General features: G+C 51.8%; 11 protein-coding genes across 11 annotated transcripts in view; 5 read left to right on the top strand and 6 right to left on the bottom strand.

Annotated features, from left to right (window-relative positions):
• Positions 1-254: 254 nt before the first annotated feature.
• Positions 255-2303, top strand: COCCADRAFT_38698 (uncharacterized protein; the record flags this gene model as incomplete). Its single annotated transcript, XM_007716342.1, has 7 exons — positions 255-294; positions 344-478; positions 530-663; positions 729-983; positions 1030-1322; positions 1423-2080; positions 2142-2303. The coding sequence occupies 7 exons, from the start codon at positions 255-257 to the stop codon at positions 2301-2303; spliced, it is 1677 nt and encodes a 558-aa protein (XP_007714532.1).
• A 739-nt stretch (positions 2304-3042) lies between these two features.
• COCCADRAFT_101950 (uncharacterized protein) lies at positions 3043-3682 on the bottom strand (the record flags this gene model as incomplete). The annotated part of the gene is made up of 3 exons (XM_007716341.1): positions 3043-3188; positions 3245-3372; positions 3423-3682. The coding sequence occupies 3 exons, from the start codon at positions 3680-3682 to the stop codon at positions 3043-3045; spliced, it is 534 nt and encodes a 177-aa protein (XP_007714531.1).
• A 702-nt stretch (positions 3683-4384) lies between these two features.
• Positions 4385-4642, top strand: COCCADRAFT_101973 (uncharacterized protein; the record flags this gene model as incomplete). Its single annotated transcript, XM_007716340.1, has 1 exon — positions 4385-4642. A coding segment is annotated over one exon (258 nt), but the record flags the coding sequence as incomplete, so codon positions are not given.
• COCCADRAFT_102002 (uncharacterized protein) lies at positions 4639-4857 on the bottom strand (the record flags this gene model as incomplete). Its single annotated transcript, XM_007716339.1, has 1 exon — positions 4639-4857. A coding segment is annotated over one exon (219 nt), but the record flags the coding sequence as incomplete, so codon positions are not given.
• A 205-nt stretch (positions 4858-5062) lies between these two features.
• On the top strand, positions 5063-8918 carry COCCADRAFT_101987 (uncharacterized protein; the record flags this gene model as incomplete). The annotated part of the gene is made up of 5 exons (XM_007716338.1): positions 5063-5371; positions 5529-6864; positions 6977-8110; positions 8160-8446; positions 8496-8918. 5 exons carry the CDS (start codon positions 5063-5065, stop codon positions 8916-8918), a joined length of 3489 nt encoding a protein of 1162 aa, XP_007714528.1.
• An 803-nt stretch (positions 8919-9721) lies between these two features.
• Positions 9722-10597, bottom strand: COCCADRAFT_38695 (uncharacterized protein; the record flags this gene model as incomplete). The annotated part of the gene is made up of 1 exon (XM_007716337.1): positions 9722-10597. The coding sequence occupies one exon, from the start codon at positions 10595-10597 to the stop codon at positions 9722-9724; it is 876 nt and encodes a 291-aa protein (XP_007714527.1).
• A 1435-nt stretch (positions 10598-12032) lies between these two features.
• Positions 12033-13922, top strand: COCCADRAFT_101960 (uncharacterized protein; the record flags this gene model as incomplete). The annotated part of the gene is made up of 7 exons (XM_007716336.1): positions 12033-12258; positions 12311-12402; positions 12455-12687; positions 12746-13129; positions 13201-13609; positions 13667-13702; positions 13752-13922. The coding sequence occupies 7 exons, from the start codon at positions 12033-12035 to the stop codon at positions 13920-13922; spliced, it is 1551 nt and encodes a 516-aa protein (XP_007714526.1).
• A 93-nt stretch (positions 13923-14015) lies between these two features.
• Positions 14016-14765, bottom strand: COCCADRAFT_38693 (uncharacterized protein; the record flags this gene model as incomplete). Its single annotated transcript, XM_007716335.1, has 4 exons — positions 14016-14069; positions 14121-14226; positions 14272-14626; positions 14696-14765. 4 exons carry the CDS (start codon positions 14763-14765, stop codon positions 14016-14018), a joined length of 585 nt encoding a protein of 194 aa, XP_007714525.1.
• Positions 14766-15042: 277 nt separating this feature from the next.
• COCCADRAFT_38692 (uncharacterized protein) lies at positions 15043-16134 on the bottom strand (the record flags this gene model as incomplete). Its single annotated transcript, XM_007716334.1, has 1 exon — positions 15043-16134. The coding sequence occupies one exon, from the start codon at positions 16132-16134 to the stop codon at positions 15043-15045; it is 1092 nt and encodes a 363-aa protein (XP_007714524.1).
• Positions 16135-16516: 382 nt separating this feature from the next.
• On the bottom strand, positions 16517-24311 carry COCCADRAFT_6898 (uncharacterized protein; the record flags this gene model as incomplete). Its single annotated transcript, XM_007716320.1, has 9 exons — positions 16517-17398; positions 17476-21830; positions 21912-22127; positions 22200-22610; positions 22681-23106; positions 23158-23319; positions 23388-23574; positions 23644-24057; positions 24138-24311. The coding sequence occupies 9 exons, from the start codon at positions 24309-24311 to the stop codon at positions 16517-16519; spliced, it is 7227 nt and encodes a 2408-aa protein (XP_007714510.1).
• Positions 24312-25963: 1652 nt separating this feature from the next.
• COCCADRAFT_38690 (uncharacterized protein) overlaps positions 25964-26673 on the top strand; it is a gene marked incomplete at both ends in the record, with an annotated part of 1326 nt that continues 616 nt past the window's right edge. The window contains 2 exons of the mRNA XM_007716333.1: positions 25964-26008; positions 26066-26625. Coding sequence (XP_007714523.1) covers positions 25964-26008; positions 26066-26625 — 605 coding nt within the window. The remainder of the gene's footprint in view (positions 26009-26065; positions 26626-26673) is intronic.

Here is a 26673-nt window from a genome sequence, read left to right as displayed (position 1 = left end):
GCCACGTAGTGAGTTAGTCAGGGGTACTAACGTGCTGATTCTGTATTTCACGGATATGGGTTGGGGGTTATGAATAGCTGTGTATCCGCGCTGACTTATCTCCAGTTGATAACACACACACGACTCTCTACGGTTCTTTCTTGATTACGATGCGTGGATTTTGGATCTTACGACTTTTGCTTTTGGTGCTTGGTTCGAGCATGGCGTGTACGGCGCTGGTGGATGAGGGGGGCTATGTGAGACGGCAGTCTGAGATGAATGTAGTCACTGGTGCTACTTCACGGGATGATAACGGTAATGACATGTGGATGTCTATGGAGAGTGGCATACTGACAGAACCTAGGAAATGTCTATATACGCCGCGAGATCAGGGACTTGATGGAAAACTACCCCGATCAATGGAGTCTGTACATTTTGGCATTGGATAGTCTGCATCGTGCTGGTCAGAGCGATTCGTTTTCTTTCTACGGTCTGGCGTGTAGGTATGATTGTTGCGGTATGGGGACCCAAGGCTGACCTTTTGTTGTAGCCATTCACGGAAGACCATACAAGACATGGGGAGACGTGTCTGGGTTACCAGAGAAGATTGGCAAGGTAGGTTACTGTCCGCACGATAACGAGTTATTCTTGGGATGGCATCGACCGTATCTCGCTCTGTTCGAGGTGAGTCTCTTATCTTTTAGTCTCTTTACAAGGTGTACCAGCAGATGGACGCTGACTGTGCATAGCAAGTCGTTTCCAACCACGTCCACGACATCGCTGCAAACGCGCCAGCATATCAATCTCAACGCTACCTCACTGCCGCCCGTGAGTTCCGGATCCCATACTGGGACTGGGCTCAAGGCACCAAACTCGGCCCAGTTCCTGACGTGTTTTTATCCCCTACAATCACAATCACAGATCTAAGGGGTGAACTGCTAGTAATGGACAACCCATTATTCTCATACAAATTCCACCCTCTACCCACCGGCTTCCACGGCAAAGTACGTTTACACCCTCCATACAAATTGAAAACTAACAGTAAGACAGTGGCGCAAGATAAACTCAACCATCCGCTGGCCCGCCTCAGACGACCCCTTCTCGCCCTCGCAGCCCCAACTCTTCGCTTCAGCCTTTAAAAACCAATCCAACAACCTCATCGCTCAAGTGGACATCGCCTTCCGCTCAAGCACCTTCTCGCGCTTCTCCTCTGCCCTCGAAGACGCCCACGGCTGGATCCACGGCGTCATCGGAGGGGGCTATCTACGCGACTCACCGTACTGGGGCCACATGTGGCCATTGGAATATTCAGCGTTTGACCCATTATTCACATTGCATCATGCGTGCGTCTCTCCCTTCTCCGAAAAAAACCCCCCTTCCCTACATGAAACCCCCATACTTCAAGCGGAAAAAAGACATGGCTAATTGGGGACAAGAGAGCAGAAACGTCGACCGCCTCTTCACGCTCTACACCCTCTCCCACCCCGCCACCGTAATGCTCCCCTCAAACATCTCCACAAACTCCAACCTTTTCCTCCCAGACAACGCACTCATCGACGCATCCACCCCGCTCCTGCCCTTCCGCCGCACCCCAGACAGCTTCTGGACCACGCACGAGTGCCGCGACACTGCCGTGCTAGGCTACGCGTACCCGGAGACGCAACGCTGGAAGTTTGCTTCGGACGAGTCGTTCGCTGCGCATGTGGAAGCCGTGGTGGCGAAATTGTATGCGGGGAGGGTGCGCGAGATGGCGGTTGCGCCGGTTGTGGTGCAGCAGAGTAGTTTGTTTGGGGGGTTGTTGGAGAGGAGTGGGGGTGTGTATACGGATTGGGTTGTTGAAACGAGGGTGAGAGGGAGGATGGGGAGGGGCACGTTCCGGGTGCAGTTTGAGCTGGGGGAGAGGGATGTCGGGAGCTGGATGGTGCTTATGCCTGGTGTGCGGCGGGATGAGGTTGAGAGAGGGGAGGGGAAGGAGATGGTGGGGACGACGAGTTTGACGGGGGTGCTGGTTGAGTGTGTGAATAATGGGACGTTGCGGGGGTTGAATGAGGAGATTGTGGTGCCGTTTCTTGAGCGGGCGTTGAGGTGGTGGGTGTTGGACGTGAGTTTCTCCCCTTCTCTTTCTTTATTTCAGGTGGTGGAGGTTGTGCTGATACGAGTAGGATGCTGGTAAGGGAATCACGAAGCTGAAAGATGGAGCGGTGAATGTCACGTTGGTTGGTACGGAGGCAAGGGTGCCGGTGGATAAAGGCAAGCCAATTGAGTATACGGAGATTGTGCGTAGCTACCCGGGGATTATAAGGGAGAAGGTAGATGTGCGCTGAGGGTTTCTGCTGCTGGCGTAAAAGGTGTCATTGGAGGATAAACATTGCCAGTTATCCGCACTGCAAATTCATTACTGTTCAATTATCATGTTTCCAAACCAGGAGTAAGTCGGACTGATGGTTCATGTATGACTGGGAAGTAAAATGGTTAATTCCAGGTGATATCAGACTGCAGTTAGTGCAGAATCATCTGAACACGAGTACTTTGCAAGTGGGCAAAGAAAGCACGTGATTGGTATCTATTTGAGATTTGGAAGGCCAAGGTGGATACTTGGATGGTACGCAGATATGTACATGAGTGGCTGCGCCCTGTCTCGGTTTGTCAATCTTGGCCAAGGGGCTGCCAGTGCGTAGACAAGTACATGACATGGACCGGTGATAAGTGGGGAAACGAGTTATACGAGCAAGGAGGCTGTTCTGAATTTGGTGGCGTCAAAACATGTGAGTAATCCAATGGCTGCGCAACTATTTTCAGATAAGTCCCTTGGTGTTGGGAGGATGGTGTTGGTACATGTGAAGTGGAGGCCGTCAATGGGCCCGTTTTTATGCTGTAGTCATCATGTTTTGGTCGTTGCTCGCCTAGATTTTGAGTGGCAGGGTCAACCATGCGCGAGGCCAAGAGCATGTTTGAAGGTCGCTTTGGTAATCGTTAGTGGGTACAAGGTGTTTGTTTGGTTGGTCGTGGCAGTCGATTAGTCGGAGCATTATCGAAGTCGATCCTCTGTCCGAGAAGTCAGCTTCAGGTGCCCATAACGGTGTTCTTGATCTTTTCCAACTCACGCATCTTGTTCAGTTCATCGAGAATTAGCTGCAGCTCGTCCTCGTCCATCTTAAGGGAAGGGATGAGGGTAGTGGCTTCCTCGGCGGTATCGGGGGTAAGGGTTCCTAGCGGGGCTGTCAGCAGCTCCCCATCAACGGCTTTGATCTAGACATTTCCTTACCCAGCAGTGCCTTTTCGACGACGGAGATTTCGGGGTGAGCGTCAAAGAGGGCGGCGATGGAGTGCAGGCTGTCTTCTTCCTTGTAGCGGGCAAAGTTGTCGAGGTAGTCGAGGAACTGGGTGATTGTGCTGGTGCAGGGTCAGTCGTGGTGACTGTATGGCATGAAGCTTAGACTCACATGCTATCGTTGTAGATGCGGTCGCGCAGCGGGTTGTTCTCGGGGTCCTTCTTCTTGCGCGCCTCGTGAACGGCGGTGACGACGGCGCGGGCCTCTGAGACGGAGAGGGCATGGACGTCTTCGAAGTCGCCGAGCTTGATCTCGGAGCCCATTTCTTCCTCTTGCTGAACTGGTGGCTTGGGGCGCGAGACGAGCCTGGGTGCTTTGAAGACGGGCGGCTCGGGCCTCTGGGGGGCGTTGTGCTCGCCGTCTCCTTCCATGGTGGTGGTGGTGGTGGTGGTGATGGGGGTTGTTGTTGTTGTTGCGATGGGAGGGAGTCGGGGGAGGGCGGTGGTGTTAGCGGTGAAGGCAGGGCGGTGGTAGCAGTGCCAAAGGTCAAAGAGGTGTGAGCGAGTCGCGTTGGTGTTTAGCGGGCTTGTGCCAAGGCGTGAATTTGGGACTAGGCCATGGCATGCTCGGGCGTATTGTCACGGCCTTCCCCGCCCTGCGCGCTGCTGGTTCGCCTGCAGAGGCGCAGAACAGGCTTGCAGTGCGCCATGTGCCAGGAATAGCCTGCCCTGGCCCCCCGGTTCGACCCTCGACAATGACGCTTGCCATCCTTTTGGCTGTGGGGTGCGTGTGTACGTAAGTATGTGTATGTGTGCATATGTGAATGTGTGTGAGTGTGTGCAGACGACACAAGTCGCAATAACACAGCTCGTATCACGGGCGTAGACGCATGTACCTATACGTGCATATAGCCTATATTAATAGCGGCGCACTTGCACAGATACTTACATAGACTTACATAGCCGTACATAGCGATACTGTGCCCCTCGAGAGCCCTCGAAACCCTCTGGCGCCGGTGCTGCTGCCGGCGTGGATCCCAATATCCCAATCAAGCCGGGCCCCAATCAGGCTAGCGTCCCCTCTCTCCACGGCCGCCATGCCTCTCCTCTCTCGCTCGACAAGCTCTCTGGCGGCCTCAGCGACAACAGGAACGTCCACCCGCTCCAACGACACCACCACCACCACCCCCTCCCATCCTGCCACCCACTCCCTTCCTCTCCTCCTCCTCCTCCTCCAACACCATCACCACCATTGCCCCGTCTGCAGCCTCACATCTGCCTGCGCTCGTCTGCCTGCTTCCATCGCCCGCCCGCCCTGCCTACATACTGCGTTTCACCCAATCGCTCAGGGTCTTGGGTCCTCCTCTACACAACCACCCCCGGCCAACCTAATCCCACCGCACGCCGCCTCCCTCCCATCCCGCTGCGGCCGCATGTCGCCGTCCACCTCTCCGCCACGCCCATTGTACATAATCTCCTCCCGACTGCCACGCCCTGCCCGTTGCTAGACGCTGCGCATCCCACGATCCACCCGCCCGACTGCCCTCCAGCGCCGCCCTGCTGCCGTCAGTCACCTGCCCTCCCAGCCCACAATCACCGCCTCGCACTCCCCACACCCCATATACCCCCCCCCACCTCTCACGCACTCTCGTCGCCCACTGCACTCGTCGCGACACGTGCCGTCGTCGTCCAAGCCCCTGACCGTCACCGCCTCCAACTCACCCACCCCCTTTGACCCCTCGGCTCCTGCCAAGATCTCGTCTCCCTCCCGACGCTGCATACTGCCCATCCTCGAAACTGGCGTAACCGGACATGGGCACACCAGCGGAGGGACCGCCTCCGATGGACAACCAGGGCGCCCACCACCAGCACAACAATGATCCCCACTCCAACGGCCTCATGCGCCGCGCCACAGACGACGGCGCCTCGTCGTCCACCTCGCTCGCGCCCCACGGCATGGGCTATCCCTTGCGCTCTGCCACCGACCCCGGCGACCAGAACCAGCCCGTCTCCAAACCCAAGCGCAGCGGCAAGATTTGTGGAAAGTGCGGAGAAGGCCTGACCGGCCAATTTGTGCGAGCCTTGGGCGACACTTACCACCTCGAATGCTTCACCTGTCATGTAAGACGCCCGTTTCGTTTTGTTTCCCCCTCCCAAATCAACAGCGCATTACGTAGTCGGCGTCATGCTACCTAACCGTGGACTCGCCCGTCTCGCATACTCACAACCACTATCCACAACTCACTCCCCCCAACGCATTGACTGACCGTCCCCGCAGGACTGCAACAAGATTGTCGCATCTAAATTCTTCCCAGTCCCCGAAAAGCCCCCTGGTCAGTACCCGCTGTGCGAGACCGACTATTTTCGCCGACTCGACTTGCTCTGCTTCGAGTGCGGACAGGCTCTGCGTGGCTCCTACATCACTGCGCTCGACCGCAAATACCACATTGAGCATTTCACCTGCTCCGTCTGCCCCACCGTCTTTGGCGCGTCCGACAGCTACTACGAGCACGAGGGCAGTGTCTATTGCCACTACCACTACTCAACCAAATTTGCCCAGCGTTGCAATGGCTGCCAGACGTCCATCCTCAAGCAGTTTGTCGAGATTTTCAGAAACGGCCAGAATCAGCATTGGCATCCGGAATGCTACATGATCCACAAGTACTGGAACGTGCGACTCCACTCCACCGGTCAGCCTGTCATTGAGCATCTCCACGAGGCCGATAAAGATGCCACGGATGAAGTGCGAGAGACTGTGCGCCAACAAGAGGAGGAAATTGAAGCAAAGGTCAACTGGATCTGGAAGACCTTGTCGGCTTTTGAGGAGAAGTCGGCCACGTGCATCTCCGACATGCTTCTCCACGTGAGCAACGGAGCCTACGTAGACGGCGTCATGGCAGCGAAAAAGTTTATTGTCCACATCGAGTTGCTATTTGCTGCTGCCGACACGCTCGACTCGCAATTGGTCGTCCGAACCCCGAAAGGTCTGACATACTCGCGCGAATCAAAACTTCTCTGTAAGAAGGTGGTTGCTTTTTTCGCGCTCCTTACCCAGTCCCAGGGTACCGGTGTACGTCGGCTGGGTGTGACCCAAGAATTGCTGTCCCTGGTGACTGGTCTCGCCCACTATCTGAAGCTCCTGATCCGTATTTGTCTGCAGGGAGCTCTAAAATTAGAGCGCGAAACCCGCACCTCTACTGGCCTGACCAACTTTCTCACCCAAGTTAATTCTCTTGACGCACGACTAGAGGAAGAGTCCCAAAAAGATCAGGCGGCTGAGTCTGCGCGTCTGGTCCCAAGATGGGCTGACGCGTGTCCCATCTGCGACGCCCAGGTCGAAGACAAATGTCTCCACCTAAACAACATGTCGTTCAACTACAGTTGCATGGTCTGCCGTGGCTGCAACGCTGACCTCCGACATGACCCTCGCAATGCTTATTGGATTCAATCCAAGCGAAGCATCCTCTGTCCCGCTTGCGCTGCCGCGAGTGCGGACGCGGAAAAGGGATTCGAGCAAGTCACCAAACTGCGCCAGTACGTTCATCTACTAAATGTGGCGCATGCCCGCCTCATGGCTACTCTCCGTTCGAGCGGCGCATTGCCTCACACCTCAGGTAAGAAAAGCCTCTCCGCGACCGACCACCTCGTCACCACTCATCTTGACACCTCGACTCAGATTTCTGGAGCCGCTATCGAGATTACGTTCGTCCCACTAATGACTTGTAGATGACCCCAACCTAGCCGGCTATGACTCTTCACAAGGCCATCGTCTGGGAGACGCCGATGCGGATTCTCAACCGGCCCACTTGCGATCAGACACACGCTCCAAATCCTATGGTGGAACCCCGACCACGGAAAGCCAGGTCAGCCAAAATGCCGCCTACGAACAATCAATGTCGGACATCAAGCGTCTTAGGTCGACGCGTCTCGACAAGCACCTCTCCAACACCATGAAGCGTGCACGTGCGTCGCGCATCATTGACGGTCCCGAAGGACTTGATTCAGCTGGCGGCGAGGGTCAATTAAGGGGTGGAATGCACATTGTCCAAGAGGGTCAAGGAAACGAAACTGATGCTGTGACCCTCGCCGTCAATTCCCTTGCCTTGGACGACATTGCGCGTATGGCTGCCCTGGAACAGCAGCGAGAACAGCGACCCAATGCTTTCCGTGCTGGTGGCAGTGCGCTACTCGGTCAAGGCGAGCAAGGCAGACTGCAGACCGGCCATCGCCGAGACTTTTCCGGTGGTCAAGAACTACAGCAAATGAGTGAAGGCCGCTCGCGAACATACTTTTCGGAGCTTTCGCCATTAGAGTATTTCAAGCTCAAGGGTCTGGCTGTCCTTCAGCTCGGACTCTTGCTTGATGACAGCCAGTACAACCAAGGCGAACTGCTCGACCTGATTGAATCGAAAAAGAACAACTTTTGGGGCAAAATTGGGTTTGGTAAAGCTTTCAAAGGCGACAAGGCCAAACCAAAGAAGAACGTCAACAGCGCCGTCGAGAAGCCCGTTTCGGACAAGGCGACGTTTAGACAGTCTCTCGAATATCTGGTGGAAAAGTTTGGTGATGAGTGCACAGAGGGTGTTGGACCAGGTGCTCTCAAGGTCCCAGCTTTACTACAAGACTGCATCACTGCGATGCGAAACATGGACATGTCTATCGAGGGTGTGTTCCGAAAGAACGGCAACCTCAAGGCTCTGCGCGAGCTTGAGGAGGAGATTGATGCCAATGGAGTGCAAAAGGTTGACCTGAACAACAAGAACCCGGTCATTCTCGCGAATCTTCTGAAGCGCTTCCTTCGACTAATGCCAGAGCCTGTCCTGACATTGAAGTTGTACAGATTGTTCATGGTAGCCAATGGTAAGTACTGGCGCTAGGAGTATATTCTAACACTCACTAACTCGAATAGACATCGAAGATGAAGCTCAAAGAAAGAAGGTATTACACCTCGTGCTCTGCTTACTACCCAAGGCCCATCGCGATACCATGGAGGTACTGTTTTGCTTCCTGAACTGGGTTTCGTCCTTCCACACTGTCGACGAGGAGACGGGTAACAAGATGGATACCTGGAACATTGCCACTGTCATGGCACCCAACATTCTGCGCGAGAGTAACGATAGAGAGGTGAAGAGTGTAGACCAAGGCGCGGTCAAGGTGGTGTTTGATCTCATTGAGAACAATGACGAGTTTTCCGAGGTAAGTAACTCTAGCTGCCCGGCCATTCCGCCTTTCTAACTCCATGCAGGTACCTCCAGAAATTATGGAACTGCTAAGCGATGAGACATCTGATATGAGCGCAAAAGAGATTATGCGCCAGTGGGAGCAGCGTGGAAAGAATCCAATCGCCGCTCCTAACCAAGCACCAAGAGACCAAAACGGCACAGCGTCAAGAAAGGACCAACGCAATGCACCTCAGATCACTACAGCAGATAACAATCCCTCGGTCCAAGCAGGCGAGGCCGTCCGCCCAATCGCAGGAGCAGGCGGCCAGGTTCGCAATCAACACAGCCCAGCCCCAGGGCCTGATAGAGGCCAACCCAACGCTGGCTACGGGCCAAGCCCACAAGCATCAACAAACAGCCACCGGACTGCTTCGCCCCACCGGAACAGCTACCGCCCGCCGGGCTTCCAAAAACACACACAAGTCGGCACAGCAGGTGCCGGATAAGACTCAATGACTTCTTTTTAAAGCTTCCTACCCGGAGTACGTGGGCGTTGGTTCTCTCCACCTTTATTTTACGGCTTTGAGCGAAAAAGCATACTCAACTGAGCGGCGATACTATTCTATACCCCCTGGTCCCCCCACAGTCTACGTCATGAACATCTAGACTGGCGCCAGAAATCCTCTTTTATGCATTGGTTTTTTTGGTACAAAGTTTGATGATGACTTGTTCTTTTTTTCTTTTTGATTGCATTCGGTTGCATCGTGCGTGTGTTGATCTCTCTGTGTCCATTGTGTGTCTGTGTCCGTGTTGCATCTTTTGCGGCACACCTCTTTTACTTTCGAAGGGAGAGAGAGTTTTTGTAGCATTGGTATAGGAGTTTTTTCTGGGTAAATTCAAAACGTACAAACATACGTTTTTTTGCTGGCGGCGCTTGAACAAAAGAAAGGCTTGTCCAGCTTGGAGGAAAGGGGTAGAAGGGTATGCGAAACGGGGGGGGGAGGGCAATTGGGGTTGGGGGAACTGTGAGCATCGTGTTGCGAGTGAAGAGGGGAGGAGGGGGGAAAGCCACGGAAAAGCGTAGTACTCAAACTTTTTGTGTTTTTCCCTCGTTTCCCCCAACTGTTGATACATAGATGAAAGCTTTTTACTTGAGCAATTATCCCGATGGTAACAACGCTTCTTGCTCATCTTTTACATTCGAGTTCTTTTTCTTGGGTTTGCTGTGCTTAGAATTCGTTGATACGTAATAATGTAATATAAATCTCTACTTTATATCCATGCACCCCATCCCTCCCCCGCTATCCATCTACTTGCGCACAACAAGAACGAAAAAGCGGGGGTAAACCAGTATAACCTTTCCATCCTTCAACTTCGGATACGCCTCCTCAAGCCTTCTCTCGTATTCCTTGAGAAACGCCGCTTTAGCCCCTTCATCCTCGATGCGATTTAAATACGGCAGCAACCCCGTTCCCTTGACCCACTCTACAATCGCGGGGGCATCAGCGAGCACGTGGTGATAATTCGTGCGCCAGATATTAACCAGACTCGCGTTTTCTACAAAGGCATTGTAGAATTCCGGGGGCCGCTCGACAGGGTCGAGGTCGGGCCTGTGTTCATCGCCCAGCTCGCCCACATGTGCGTCTGCAAAGTAAGAAGACCAAGGTTGCGAGGGGAGTAAAGCGATATCGCGCATGAGCGCGTGAGACGGTTCATGGTAGTTATCTGGCATTTGGAACGCGAGTACCGCGCCGGATTTCAAGGACGCGAAAAGGCGTTGTAGAGCGGGGATGCGGAGCGGAGAGCGCAGCCAGTGGAAGACTGCGTTGCTAAAGACGAGATCGGTGTTTTGCGCTACTTCAAAGTTGGATATGTCGCCGGGCACGAAATCTACGTGGGAGGCGGAGGTGCGGAATTCGTCGTTGGCGCGGCCCAGCATGTCCGGGGAGGAGTCCATGCCTGTCACGTGGGCGGAGGGGAAGGAGGAGGTCAGCACGTGAGTGCTGTTTCCCGGGCCACAGCCTAGGTCGTAGATGCGGGGGTTGGGCGAGGTGATGTGAGGGATGATTTGGGTGATGAGGTCGTAGACGGGGCGGGTACGCTCGTTGTTGAACTTTAGGTATTGGGATGCGGACCAGTCCTTGGAATTTGCCTGGTCTTGGGTTGTAGGAGGTGCGGCAGACATTGTGGGTGGCGTAGTAGTTAATTGACGTGCTTGGATAGTGTTTTGAATTGGCGTCTTTGATCTGGTGCTGTTGTGTTGTGCCTTTACTTTGTTATATAGTTGCTGTGATGTTGATGCTACCGAGATGCTGCGGCGGAAAAGTATCCGACTTGCCGGATAGGAGGCCGTGATGTGCAGAGTTTGCCTCAGTGGGAGAACGCATTGAGACATTTGGTGAGTTGTTTTCCTGTGGTTTACAAGTCACCAGGTTGGAGATTTTTTACTGGGTTGCGGTGGAAGGCTGGTGATGTAAACGCGGAAAAGCATCAGCGCCCGCGGAGAAGAGTAGCGGAGTATGTCGTCCAAGGGCGCTAGAGATGGGATAGGTTAAACTATATTGGGGCTAGCGCGAAGCTGTTCGACTACCCCATTGTATGTCTTTTCTTGACTCAAGGAAGCATTATTGTTGGCTCTTTCGGGTATCGAAGTCTGCCTGGATATTTTCAGTGAAAAAAGGCAACAGGCAACACCTTGATTGCAAGGGGCGAGGATCGGCACTTTTAACTTGGTTCCACAACGTCTCAGCCCCAATCCTGTCCGTAATCCAGCCTGATGGGCCGTAAGCATGCCGCTGCGGCAGTGTATGTCGGTGACCGAAAGGAGCTTCTATCTTAAGAAATTCGTATCCAATCAAGGTTAAATCCAACATCTGATCGAGGCGGGAATGGGCCACATGAGCAGATCTAGGATACATCTTGCTTGTCAGATACTAATCGAGTTTCTCGCTACATGATACCCTACATGACTCACGAGCATGATCGTAAAATACATCGATGATTCCCTGATATGGTGTTGCTGATGTCAGACGGGAACCTCACAGTAGACGGGTAGATAGAAGGCAGACGAACGACGAGTCATCGGCTCCGTGGGCCCACCCCGCCCTCGCCCTCGCAGCTAACATGCACAAAACAGCCCAAGAGGTCGGAAACGGAAAGAAGAGATGCCACGTGCTCGCGAATCTACGCCGCATTATGCATTAGATCGCGGGAGTCGATCATTCTATTCAAGGATCACTAGCTGCTGCATCAATTCCCAACAAGGGATCCCTTGCGTTTTCGATAGCTGAACCTTACTTCGCATCATACGCTCCCGCCCGCGAGTAGCCTATTGAGGGATTGGCCGAGAACCAGGATGACTGTGTAAGATTTGGGAATGGTTTGGTGGTGGTGAGAAGTGGCAGCCTGACCACCAACACCGGGCTTTCTCAGCCCCAGTGGCCCCGTTGGGGCTATATTTCTTGGTATAGATTCCAGATATAAGATCAGAGAAGTATCAAAGGGATTTTGTTCATTTATATTATTGGCTACTTGCAAAAGTTTGCGAGATCAAAGAGAGGTCTCTGATTTTGCTGTCTACAATCGCCTTGTCTTTTAGTTCATCTTCGAGCATCTCCATCATGTCTCCGACAATACAAAATTTCGTTCCCCCGCTCAACTTATTAGTTTGGATCCCAATGCTCTCCTTCATATCTCTTGTGGCTTGGGTAGTCTATGCTAGGTTTTTTCATCCATTGGCTAAATATCCGGGACCGTTCTTTGCCTCCATAACTCGTCTTTGGCACATCATCGATGTGACTTCGGGCAGTTCAGATAAGACACAACGGCAACTCCACGAGAAATATGGTAACTTCGCATCACCAATTCTCAAAGACATCATAAAGACTGACAGTCGTAGGACCGATTGTTCGGATAGCCCCAAATGAAGTTGCTATAGCGGACCCAGAAGCCATCCGGACTATCTATTCTGCGCAATCAGGCTTTACCAAGGTAAACACCCCAGCTTCATCTTATCGCATGGAAACAATACTAAATCATATAGACCGACTTCTACCTTCCTTTTCGAGCAGACTGGGCCAGATACCCAGACGCCTTTACCAACTTAGATGAGCGCCAACATTCCGAGAGACGCAGAATCGTCAATTCAGTCTACTCCATGTCAAACATCATCCAGCTCGAAGAAGACATTGACAGATGTGTGCAGCTCCTTATAGCCAAATTCACAGACCGCGCCATGAAAGGTTCAATTATCGACATGTCTGAATGGGTACAATGGTACGCTCACCTCCTCCTTCCCCCTTGAAACCCCTGAAACTCACAGCAAAACAAAAAGGTACGCCTTCGACGTGATCGGCAAACTCTTCTTCAGTAACCCCTTCGGCTTCCTACAAAATGCCCACGATCATGCAGGCTACATTCACGCCCTCGATCTCCTCATCCCCTTTATCACAGTTGCCTGTGTCGCTCCTACATACCTACGCCCCCTCGTCCTCCTCAGCGGTGCCGCCATTCCGCGCGTACTGAAAGCACTCAAGGCCCTCAAGCACATCGAATCTGCATCCGAAGCGTGCGTGGAGCAGCGCGAGCATCTCATTGCGAACGGCAAAGCAGAGGAGTGCGAGGATATGCTGCAGAGTTTCTTTACCATTATGCAGGAGAAAGGACAGGAGAAGGATTTTGGGATTACAGAGGTGAAGATGGAGGCGTATGGGGCTTTGTGAGTTCATCTCCCTATTTACTAAATGTTTTGTTGTAGTGTAAGATGGGAAAGGGACTAATTGGAAATAGTATTGCGGGCTCCGACACCACCGCTGCAGCGATAACGTCGATTCTATACCACCTCATGCGCACGCCGTCAGCATACGCTAAGCTCACTGCTGAAATTGATGAGGCGGAGCAAGCTGGGTTGCTCAGCCAGGATATCCAATACCACGAGGCGGTTGGGCTGTCGTATCTCATGGCTTGTTGCAAGGAGGGGATGCGATTGCATCCTAGTGTTGGTATGACGTTGCCTCGTCGTGTCCCTCAGGGTGGTTGTGTCATTTCGGGACAATGGTTTCCAGAGGGGACGCGGGTTGGTGTCAACGCGGCAGTCGTGCAGCGTGATCAGGGTGTTTTTGGGCACGATGCGGATGAGTTTGTGCCAGAGAGGTGGTTTAGGCCTAATGCGGCGAAGATGGAGAGGTGTATGTTCCAGGTTAGTTTTCTCCCTTTCTTTGCGGTTGCGAACATTGTGGGCTGACATTGTGAATAGTTTGGTGGTGGCTCAAGAACGTGTATTGGCAAGAACGTAAGTTTTACTTTTGTAGAAATTCAAGTGATTCTGCTAATTCGGATAGATTTCGCTCTGCGAAATGTACAAAGTCATTCCATCGCTTCTTCGCTCGTTCGACCTACAACTTTCAGAACCGGACAGAGAATGGGAAACACGAAATTACTGGTTTAACAAGCCAAGTAAAGTGTACACGATGATACGATGCAGAGATGTAATCTTCCAAGGACCCCCCTGAATAATTTTCTATATTCCCAATTCTAACAGTTGATCTTCAATCGTAATACCCAAACATTCCTAATTTTACAATTATGTCATCTTCGAAGTGAATTTAATCAAACAAATTCCACTCTTGCACCGCAGTTTTCATGGCCTGCATTTCTTCCTCCTCTTTGTCGTTCTATTTGTCGTTCTCTTCGTTGACCTCTTCGTCGACCTCTTCGTCGTCCCGGTCATCGCCCTCTTCCAGATTCTCCGCCATATCACTCAACAACTGCATAGCCTTCTTCTCCTGGACCCTCTGCTTCATATCCTGCAACCACCTATGCCTCGCAAACTTCTCTCTAAACGCCACCCCCATTGGCTACTTCTCGTTATCCTCAGCCTTTTTCTGGGCCGCCCACTCCGCTTCACCGCCAAACTTCCAGACGCCAATTTCGTTGGAGAGACGGTCTAGGAGGGAAATCAGGCGTTCATAGATCGGGACGTGCATGTTCAAGTGTATGCGCTCAATGGCTTCGTCGGGGTGGTCGTCGCCGTTGACAGAGTACTCCTCCTCCTTGAGCTTTTCAAACGCCTCCCAGCATTCGAGGAACCCGTTGAGCCATGGCTCACCAGGGTTACGGCTGCGGATGTCGTAAAAGTGTGTCTCCATGGTGATGCAGCGCCGGAGTCTCCATGCGAGGCCGTTTTGTCCCCAGCGGAGTTCGGCTACGGGGATTTCTTTTAGGAGTAGCTTTTGTTAAAGGTGGATTAATTCTATAATTTCCTTTGTGTCACGAAAGCTCTCACCGAAAGTGTTATATGCTGGTTTAAGGTCTTCGGGAAGGGGTAAACCTGGCTTCTTCGAGAACAGCGGCATAGTGATTGAGAACCTCTTTAGTTTCAATCGTCGAGTGTAGCAGTAGGAATTTGTAACTAGATGATTTAGTAGATCATAGGCGAGTGTCTGGCGTTCAAGCTGAGTAAAGGTCGAGTAAGGCAGTATTTATACAAGTATTTCCGAGAGATGCATACACTGTGGCAATGAACCGTGTGAATGATCAGAGAGGAATTTACAAAATCGGTACATTCAAAATGTCAATGTAATGTGTAACTAGAGTGCCGTGAAACCACCCTCAAAAACGTGAAGATGACTTTCATATCTTTGCGCGATCCCCGTGATCAGCATTCACCAGGACATATCGGTACCTAGCATGACCGTCCTCCATATCGACTACGGCCTGGTTCGCATCCTTCATGTTGCGCTTCTGCACCCACGGCTTGATTCCCTTCTCCGCAGCAAACTTCAGCATCTCTTCAATATCCCTGGGACTGCCAATCTGGCTTCCACCGATCTTGCAGCCTTTGCCAATCAAGCCAAATGCAGTGATTGCAGGAAGCTTGTCTTCTGGCGCGCCGACTTGGATGAAAGAGCCACCTGTACGCAGAAGTCGCAGATAGGATTCTAAAGGCATATCTGGAGATGAGACAGTACTGATGATGAGATCGAGAGTTCTGCTATGCTTCCTTGCCCATTTTTCATCTTCAGAAGTCGCGATATAATTTGTTGCGCCCATTGCCTTTGCATCTTCAACCTTGTTCCTCTTCCTGCTGATGGCGACAACTTCTTGACAGCCCATCGCTTTTGCAAACAATATGCCAAAGTGACCAAGCCCACCAATACCAATGATTCCGATTCTCTTGCCAGGTCCTGCGCCATTGTTTTTGAGCGGCGCATACACAGTGATGCCTCCACACATCATGGGCGCTGCATCCTCACTCCTAAGCCCTGCGGGTATCTTGATGGCAAAATGCGCAGGTACACGAACGTAATCGGCGTAACCGCCCATGCTCCAGCTACCGTCCGGGTACTTTGAGTTGTACGTGGCTACCATCTTGGTACAATGTTGCTCGATGCCTGCGCTGCATTCTTCGCATTCGTCTCTTAGACAGCTAAAGGCCTGGGCGCCTACACCGACCCGGTCGCCCAGATTCACATTCTTGACTTTTTCTCCAACGCGAACAACATGACCGACAATCTCGTGTCCGACGCATGTAGGATAGTGCGTAGTGCCCCAGCCAGAGCGCAGCGTGTGAATATCGCTACCACATATACCACAATGCGAGACCTTGATGTCGATATCGATGTCACTGAAGGGTTTCGGCTTGAAAGAAGACCATGTCATTTTTCCTTGAGCGGCGCTCTTGTCATGACCCAGCCATCCTGTAAATTCAGCGGGAGACGTCATGGCGGTCGCGTGGAGGTTTGGGAGAATTTGGCGTGATATGTGCGTAATTGCGACAATGAAATATTTGAAAAGTATGGAAAAACGTTGATTGGTAAAGACAAAGGAAAATGCTGGGCTTCGGCAATCGTTGTCGCAACGCCAACGCGCTCCGAACCGAGCATCGCCCGCGTCATTGTGCTGGAGAACGACATCCGAGGCATCTTTGGTAGCGCAGCGCGTCGCAATTGAGGGGTCCCCGGGCTTAGCGTTAACTCCGTAGCATTGCACGTGATACTGTTTTCACTGTCACTGGAAAGGCACAAGCACATTGTGAACATTAATCAATTTTCGTTACACGTTCCAACTCCCTAAGAAATATATCGAGAAGAAATCCCACTCAAGTCTACGCTCCCTCCGCCTTCTCTGCCCCCTTCACCTCTGGCAAAAACCTCGACTTCGCTGCTGCCTTTGCAGCAAGCTGCCCAATAGACTGTCCATTCGTAAAATCGAAAACCGAAACATCAGCTCCAATTTCCTTTGTCATCCACAACCTGAGTTCTACAGCAACAAGGGAGTCCACACCATACGCATTGAGTGACCTATCAGCGTCCAATTCTTCCAAGTCGTAGCTGAGCGTCTTGGTAAGTTGGTTCAGCAACGCCTTGAGCACTGTCTGCTCTGCTTCCTCGAGCGATGTCACTGCAGCAATGAGATCGGGCGTCGATCGTGTAGATGAGCCCCCGTTTCCAGACGATCCATTACTATTGTCTGCGCCGTTGCGAAGGACCATGTGGTTATACATTGGTTCGTGCTGCCAGGCTGGTTGCTCAGCGCCTTCATCTGCAGTGTACCTCGGGAGCCAGAATCGTGGGATTGATTGGGCTTCCTCGACGCTGAGTTTCGTGCCGGGGTGGCAGTAGTAATCGAGCGTTTTGACGAGTTGCTCAGAGGACATGAAGGCGAGACCGGTCGAGAGGAGGTAGGATCTTAGTGCTGGTCTCTCGGCGACCATGCCGGCGTCGTCGAGGACTGGAGCGGCGAGTGCGACGACGTTGTGGCCTTGGGATGCCAAAGACCTGGCCATGGCGTTTTGGTAAGAGTTTCCTGCGCAGTAGTTTACTTGGCCGCTCATGCCGATGTTGCCGACGAGGGAGGATAGCATGATGAAGAAATCGAGGGTTTTGCTGGTTGAAGTGAGGATGTCCCAAAGGTTTTGACTTCCTTTTACTTTGACATCGACAGCCTGGTGCCATTGTTCCGCGGTCATCTTGTCAAAAGCGTTGTCCTATAAGTCGAGACATGTTAGTAAAAGATCTTTCAATATGCCTTTGGCGATGCTGATCAAAAGGAATGAGAACTTACAGCAAAAACAGCAGACGACTGAATGCATCCACGAACTGGTGGCATCTCAGCCAGAGCCTTGGAGATAACCTTCTCCAACTCAGCCTTATCCGTGATATCACACGAAGGAGTAGCAATCTGAATGCCATTGCCCTGCAATTCAGCCACAAGTGCCTTGCTTGCCTCATCCGAAGGACCTCTCCTCGAAGGAACGATCAGATTCTTAGCACCAGCCTGCACAAGCCAGCGGATGATTTCCAAGCCCAGCCCTCCAAAGCCTCCAGAGATAACATATGTAGCGTCATTCTGAAGCTTAGCAGCCTGCTTGGGCGGCTGAATAACCCGAACGACATCCTCGTCATGATACTCAATCACCAGCTTTCCAATATGCTTGGCAGACTGAATCAGACGCATTGCCTCTTCCATCTGCGAGACGGGGTAACTCGTGATAAGCGTCTTAATTTCGAGATTACGACCAAGCGTATCTTCAATCATGTCTGCCCAGAGATTACCAAGTCGCTCTGGGTCGGTCCTCCACATGTACGCCAACTCGAGTGATTCGAATCTCACGCCTCGGGCAAAAGTGGCCATGGAGATGCGAGCCCTAGATTCGATGTCGGTTAGCCCAATCTCAGCAAAGGCTCCGAATGGCGCAACGAGTTCCCAGCTGGCGCGAAGGGCATCGCCAGCAAGACTGTTGATTACGATGTCGACTCCACGGTTGGCCGTCATGCGCAGCACACCAGTCTTGAAGGTCAAATCGCGGCTTGAGAAGATGTGGTCGCGCTGGATCCCGTACACTTTTTCAAGGAGATCGCGCTTCTCAATACTTCCAACCGTGACAAAGATTTCTGCTCCCTCACGCTGCGCCAGCTGGATAGCAGCTTGGCCAACACCACCCGCAGCAACATGAATGAGTACAGTTGGCTTCTTGCCTCGTTTCGTACGCCTGGCGAGACCGCCAATTTCGTAGAGACAGATCCATGCTGTCAAGTACACAACTGGAATGATGGCAGTCTGAGCAAAAGACAAGTTGTCAGGGATCTTGGCGAGAATACTCTCGCCAGTCCGCGCGTAAGTAGTGAACGAGCCATCGTACGTAAAACCAAAGACCCGGTCACCTGGTTTAAACCGCGTCACTCCTGATCCTACGCGAGTGACTATTCCCGCAGCCTCGAGACCCATGGCTGACTCTGAGATCATGCCAAGCTGAATAGCTAGATCCTTAAAATTCATACCGGTAGCTTTGACTTTGAATTCTACTTGGTCTGCATTCAGAGGAGCAGCGTATAAATGATCAGTAACGAAGCACGATGAGTTCAAGGATCCGATTTGCTGGACCTTGAGGCGCAGGGGACGCGTTGGGTCCGCCCCGAATGCCATTTCAGTCAGGCTGTTATCAGAGATCTGGCCGACGTGCTTTGTCAATGCGGGAGCTTCGATGAGTCGTGCAATCATGATAGAGCCGTCGATGACCTTGTACGATGTCTCGTATGCACCTGTGCGGTGCGAAGACAAGCGTGTATCGACCTCCAAGATCTTGCTTGCGATGTTCTCATCACCTTCCTCGGGTTGGAAGGTAAGAGTGACGAATTCCAGTTTTGGAAGATCAAGACGGATACTTCCAGCGAAGCCAGTGACGAGATCCGTGTCGGGAGACTCCTTGTTGGCCCATAGCAGCCGCTTTCCGCCTACTATCTTCTTCAGTGCTGATAGTACAGCTTGGTCGGCGGTAGCGAGCAGTGGTTTCTCTAGTTCTGGAAGCATGATGCAAGCGCTATCAGCGATTGCCTCCTGGTCAGCTGTCGTCGCTAGTTTCTCGTAGTCGGCGAGAGCAATGATCTTGACAGCCACGCCGTTCTCTTTCAACGACGACTCCAGCTTCTCAGCCACCTTTCGCTGTTTCTCAGACGCCTGATCGGCTACAACATAATAAGTCTTAGGCTTTACTACCGATTCCTTGCTGTCAGTGGCAGGAACACTAGCAATCAGAACCGAAGACTTCTTGTCCCCAAACAAAGCGCCTCGTTCACTGAACCCCTGCTGAGCAAGATACTTGGCCCAGCTCTTCGCTACAGCCTTACCGAATGGTACCGTAAGAACGATCTTGCCGCCAGGCTTAAGAAGACTGTAGAACCTGCGGAGAACGATATCCATATGCGCGTTGGGAATCGCGCCCACAGGCGCTACAAGAACGTCATATGACTCGTATTTGAAGCCCTGGTGCATCGGCTCAGACATGATATCCAGGACCTTGGGCTGCACAAAACCTGCCGTGACTTTCTTCTGTATCTCATTGAGAGACGAGATAGAGCTATCCGTCAAGTCGTAGTCGCCATAACGCTGGGCCAGTGTAGTGAGGACCTCGTTGGTGAAAGTATATGCGCCATTGCTGATATCGAGGAACTTCATATGCGGGTTCTTGTGCGCCAGTGCATCTAGATATTTCTGGAAACCTTCAGTTTCCGCACCGAAATCGGCGAAATCTGTGTCTGCCTTCCATCTGATGTGCCATGCTTTGTGTTTAGGGTCCAACTCGGAGCTTGATGTGCTGGCACCGCCATCGACTTCGGTGACTCTGCAGCCAGATGCTCGGATCATGGGCACTTTGGTGTTAGTGTCGATTGCAGTGCAGGATAAGGTGTGTTCGTTGCGGTTGCAGGCGTCGTAGTCAGCAAAGACTTGGTAGCCCTCTTCAGGATGCGTGCTTGCGGAGATCCAAAGTTCTTCTATGAATGAGAGAACAATGGGCTTGTTTTGCTTCCTTGTAGGGTTGGAAACCAGAGGCACAAGACACGCCTGTAGTGCACCATCCAATGTTGTAGGGTGGATGAGATGTGGTTGCAGGTAGTTCAGGGGCATCAAGGACTTTAGAAGCGGTACGGTCGGTTTGATGGTAGCAAACGTCACGCCCGATTCGTGGTCGACAGCGGACTCCGACAGGGTTTGGAATGTCGGACCAAACAACAGACCGACGTCCTTCCAGGCCCGGTAAATTTGGTCAGGTGTAACCTGAGTCTTGCATTTTTGCTGAGCGTCCGAAATCCGGACTTGAGCATGATCCCTGAGGGCTTGATCTTCTCGACCAGCATCGACGGCAGTCGTTGATTCTTCATACTCAACAAGAACCTGACCACAGCAATGCTCTCGAAACTGGTCATCTTCCTGAGCTGTAAGTACCTGGAATTCACGCCAAGGAGAAGTCTTTGTCTCCCGAGCTGCCTGCTTCACCGGGCGCAGGTGCAGATGTGACTCGACACCAAGATTGTTGTCGGGAACCTGCAGTGCAGAATGGAAAGACACCTCGCGGAAACGGATAGCTTTGATCACCTTTGCAGGGTTCGAGATCTCAGCAAGTTGCTTGCACGCCTCAATGGCCATCACAAGCATACCGGCAGCTGGATACAAGACGGCCCCCGAGACAGCATGATGTTCGACCCATGGGTTCTCTGAAAGACGTATCCAGTTGCGCCAGATAGCATCGTGCTTTGCATCCCAATCAGTAACAGGCGCACCGAGGAGCTCGTGGCGAGCAGCGGTGCGGAATCGGAAGTTCCTGCTTAGTCGAGACTCGCTCCAGTATTCACGAGAGTGGTTGAACTGGTACCGGGGGAGATCGGTCATCAAAATGGGATTTGTTCCTTCGACATGGTTGATCTTCAGCAGATCCGCTTCGATGCCCCGAGTGAACAGGGTTCCAGCGGCCTGCATGATCACTTCCACATCCGAATCTCCTCGTTTCAGTGTATGGTGATACTTGATACCACTGCCTCCCCTGTTCACCCCGTCGATGATGTTGCGGAGCGGACCTTGTAAGGCGGAATGAGGACCAATCTCGATGACATCAGTGACGAGGCTGAATGAGCGGCCCTCTAACTTGACATCGGACGAGGCTTTGAGCATCTCTGTCAGCGACTCATTGAATCTCACTGTCGAGACAAGATTCGTAGTCCAGTATGCGGGCTCCCGTAGCTTGGAGTGATCGATCTTCGTGCCATATGTTGATGAGAAGAACTGCACATCAACCTGTTGGCCATTCCACGGACGGGGGATAATCTTCCCCATACATTTGGTGTACTGTCCAACAATGGGCTCCATGTATCTCGAGTGGTATGCCATTTCGACCTTCAACTTGCGCGCGAAGACGCTCTCGTTACCGAGCATTTGAACAAGAGCGTCAATTTGTTCAACATCTCCGCTCACAGTGTGGTTATTCTCGCTGTTCATGCAAGCAATTGTCAGTTTTCCGACAGTCTGGAATCCAGACTCATTGACCTTGTCAATAGCTTCTAGTGTCTTTTTAGAGTCCAGACCAACAGCAGCCATAGCCCCCTTAGGTTGGTCCTTGGAGGCAGCTAGTTGGACGGAAAGCTTGCCTATACGTAACGAGTGGTCAGCTGATTATCCAAGAAGGGTTTTTTGAACCGGTATAGCAGGATATCTCTGAGAACACTTACCACGCCAGTATGCAATTCTCCATGCACTCTCTTGATCAATGGCACCGGCCGAGTATGCAGCCGCAATTTCACCCGAAGAATGACCAGCGGCAGCTTGCGCTTTCACTCCCCAATCAGCCAGGAGATCGACAAGTGCAACTTGAACGACTGTGCACAGTGCTTGCGAGAACTCGGCGTTGTTGATGCGAGATTCACCCTCGTACTTCGAAAGTTCATCTGTAAATCAATTAGCGAACTGTGCCACAAATCTTTCGTCTCCAATATGGAGTTGAAACTGGGTCGACTTACCGATCACAGACCATTCGCAGCCCAGTGTCTTCAAGTAGGCATCCGCGCATTCAACACTTTGTCGGTAGGCCAGATACTGCATCAATTCCGTGCCCATGAGAGCCCACTGAGCGCCCTGACCAGTGAAAACAAATCCAAGACCAGGCTGATCAAGAGAACGTGTGGCTGGTTGCCCTTCAGACAGCTTGTCTTCTAATGACTGGCCCGAGCTTGCTACGACGGCTGCCCTCCACGAGAATCTGGACCTCTTGCTTGCGAGTGTGTAACTCAAGTTGTAAAGTGAATCCGTCATCTTGGGTAGGTACTCTGCGTATGCCTTGCACATCCTGGAAACACCATCTTGATCGAAGGCACTGAAGACTAAGAGTTGCGGAGTAAAGGCGGTACCGTTGATGACTGCTGGTATTTCCGCTATACATAATCTTGATCAGCATATCCCTTCTACATGGAGGAATCAGATTGGGTGTGTCCTTAGACTTACCAGTTGTACCGGCTAGTCGAGGTTCGGCAATAGTCCGGTGGGGCGCATCACAACCATGTGACTCCAAGAAGTGACGCGCATCCTCCAGGACCACATGAGCGTTGGTACCCGAAATACCAAAAGAATTGATAGAGATCCGGCGAACGCCTGAGGCAGTCTTGGGAAACGGAGTTGCAGCTGTTGGGAACTTGAAATGCCACTTCTTCGGAATCGCGTGGTTGACTTCTTTGAAGTGTGCATTTGCTGGGATGATGCCGCTCTCCAAGGTCAGCACTGCCTTGATGAAAGACGCAATACCAGAGTTTCCTTCAGTGTGTCCGATGTTACTCTTAAGGGCGCCAATATAGATGGGCTCTTCTTCTGACCGATAGCGGCTGAAGATGTCACTGATGGCGCCTGCCTCAGTTGGATCTCCCGCGTTTGTGCCTGTAATCGTTAGGTTGCTTGCCTTTCTATGAGTTCAGCTTTTCACATTACCTGTTCCGTGTGCCTCAAACATGCGCGTTTCCGAAGGATCAACCTTTGCTTGTGCATAGCACCTTCGCACAAGGTTCGCCTGAGACTCTCTTACTGGTGCCGGTAGAGGGGCACCCTTTCCGTCGTGGCCGATTCCACTGTTACGAATGACAGCTCGAATAGCTGAAGCAGTTCAGTTAGCATATTCGATTTCTTTTCCTTGGACGAAAACTGAAAAATCAGATACTCACTGTCTCCATCGCGAATCGCATCCGACATGCGTTTGAGCACAACTACCGAAATACCTTCACCTCTACCATACCCATTAGCCTCTTTATCAAAACTTTTCGAAGCACCCTGCGGCGACAAGACACCCAGCCCATTCAGCTGCTGTCCAAACTCTGGTGAGAGGATAACATTGGTACCACACGCAAGTGCCTGCCGATCGCAGCTGGTTAGCCCTTTCCACAAAAAAAAAGAGAAGTGATCACGCAAGTGGCAACATACAAGATTACACTCCCTCGACTTCAACCCAATAACCGCCTGATGCAGCGCCACCATACTACTCGAGCACGCCGTATCCACCGTAAATGCGGGCCCCCTAAAATCATAAAACCACGCTACACGCCCCGCAAGCGTACTCGGCACACTTCCCGTACCCGAATACGTCAACGCGACATCCGTATCTTTGATCGTCACATCACGGTAATCGTACACAAACGAGCCCGTGTACACGCCCGTGTTGGAGCCTAGGATATCGTTTAATGTGTATCCAGCGTTTTCTAGGGCTGCGTATGAGGACTCGAGGAGAAGTCGCTGTTGAGGGTCCAGCGCTGCGGCTTCGGCGGGTGTGATGCCGAAGAAGGGGGCGTCGAAGGCTTTGACGCTGCCGCTCATGAAGTGGCCTTCTTTACTTGCAATCTGTTCTCTTTGTATTAGCATCAACCACGATTTTGAACATACTCGAAATGAACGTTTCTGGGAGAGGAGGGGGTTCATACAATTCCATCCCGGTGGTGATCCGGATGCCAAAATGCATCTGCATTGTATCTATCACTCGGCACGGGTTTCCGAGCTGATCGTCCAGCGACGAGGAATTCGAAAAATTGTTGTACGCTGTCGCCGTCACAGGGCAACTTTGCGTCTAGCCCGATAACTGCAATTGGCTCTGCCATTGTGAAAAAAGTCGTGATGACGGAAAAAGTTCGTAATGAATTAGTATGAGAGCAAATGAGAAAGTTTGAATCGCTGGTTCAACCACCAGTTCTTTCTTTGCTGGCAGACAATCAAAGGCGAAGAGTTGAATATCTTGGTTCAATGTTGTTGGCGCTTGCTAACAGTTTATATACCACTATTGTGACCAGGGAGATGGAGCTACCCAAGTTATCCCTCCTATCACAACACCGGCTAGGAAAGCCATCTAGAGTCTTCCAAGATTCTGCGGACCCTGATCAACTTGAGTTGAGTATAGTGTGGCAGTATCGTCAGTCTTGGAAAATTTCGCGATAGGCGCAGGCTGAGGCTGAGGAAACCCACTGCCAAGATAATGGTTGATCGTATTCAATATCGCGTTATGCGCCAGTTATGGTGAATCATGCTGGGGGATATGTGAGTAATGGGTTCAGACCGTGCTTGAACGGGCGGCAAGTGCGGGTGAGGATGAAGGAAGATTTAGGTCGCGAGGTGGTGCATGCGTCAACTACGGAGAGATATGGGGTAAGTAGTGTCAGTGTAGCACTAGTTCCATGTCAAGAAACTCCACAATGTCTGCAATCACGTCTTATTCAGCCATTTGGCGTTCTTTAGACCCATAAATTTGGAGAAGAAGTAGAGTCGAGCTAGCCTCAGCTTCTGTCCACTTTTCTAAAGATTGCGACCTAAACCACAGACCCAAAAAAGAAAAATGGCTTTACTACAGCGAGGGAACCCTTTGGTTTAGCAAAGGGGGTGCTTGTCCGCTTGATTTCATAGGCCAGGCACATTTTCATTGTGGACATGGTGTACGCAATCTGATTTTTTCAAAAGTCTTCTTGCAAGGCTGTGCTTTGTATTGATCGTAGTACAACGTTTTACTTTCATCATACGTGATCGTTGCTAAGGCTTTATACTTTGAATCATTAAGTGCTTTTGTTCATCGTGAATTTTCCAGCGTATCTGCTTCTACGTAAAGTCACATCATTATACCCAAAGAGGATTGTAATAGGCAAAACCACAGACACGCCTAGACCGTTGCCTAACACTATCCACCCTGACATAATGCGCAAGTCAGTACTCCTGAAACTATTTCTGTGGATCAACCATAGCTCCTTCTCCTTAGAGTATCTGGGTACATCGATGTAATGGACACTGCACAATGTTCCTAGTGGAGATATCGGACCGGAGGTACACTTTACGGCCGTAGTGGAGTGTCTCTAGTCAGTGCAACAACGCTCCGTCAACAGACTTGCTACAATACGTATTTCTCTATCCAGATTAAACAATTGTAATGGGGGGCATGGCAGGATAGTAGACGTACAACAAAAGTGGTAGTTTTGAAGTAGAAGCAAGCAAGCACTACACTGCATGGTAGTAGGCCCCACGACCCTGGACTACGAGAACGAAAAATTGTAACGGAAAACATGCCGTGAATTTCTTGGAAGTCCACTTGAGATGTGGGCGTAAATAGTGACCATGACAGACCGGACCGATAGGACAAGGGCACTGTAGACTGCAACTACAAAAGTCGAGCGTGAATAGTGACAAACTCCCTACGAAAATTGCAATCCTTGAGCATACAAAATCACAAACTCTAAAATCACTTTTATATCTATCAACCCCCAAATCCACCATGGTTTCCCAATCCCTCCCCAAAATCATCTTAGGAACTCACATGGTGCGCAAACAATCTACAACCCCCCCCCCCCATCCCGCACTCCTAACAGAACCCCAGATCGGAGACGCAACCAAAGACCCAGGCACCGTCCGCTTCGACACCAAATCAGAAGTTGAAGCCCTGCTAACTTCCTTCCACTCACGAGGCTACACACACCTCGACACAGCGCGCGACTACTCGCCCTCAGACCAAGGAGCCTCAGAATGGCGTCTGGGCCGCTCCACCGCCGGCACACGCTTCACACTGCACAGCAAAGTCCACAGCAGCACGGCCGGCGCGCACGCGGCCTCGGCGCTTCACGAGAGCATCACGGCGTCGCTGCAATCCCTCGGCGTTTCCACAGTAGAAACCATGTTCCTGCACTTCCCGGACCGCACGACGCCGTTTGCGGACTCGGCGCGGGCCATGGGCGAGGCGCTTGCGCAGGGAAAGATGGACAAGTATGGGTTGTCGAATTATTCGGCGGAGCAGGTGGAGCGGTTTTTGGGCGCGTGTGAGGAGGCGGGGTGCGAGAAGCCGGGGGTGTATGAGGGGCATTATAATGCTGTTGCTAGGGGGTGTGAGAGGGAGCTTTTGCCGCTGTTGAGGAAAAATGGTATGGCGTTTTATGCGTATAGGTAAGTTTGAGTTTTGATTTTTTTTTTGGGGGGGGGGGGGGGGGGGGG

Source organism: Bipolaris zeicola (assembly GCF_000523435.1).
Source record: "Bipolaris zeicola 26-R-13 unplaced genomic scaffold scaffold_135, whole genome shotgun sequence".
Taxonomy (NCBI): domain Eukaryota; kingdom Fungi; phylum Ascomycota; class Dothideomycetes; order Pleosporales; family Pleosporaceae; genus Bipolaris; species Bipolaris zeicola.
Note: the sequence above shows the minus strand (reverse complement) of the source record. Positions and strands in the feature narration are given on the sequence as shown.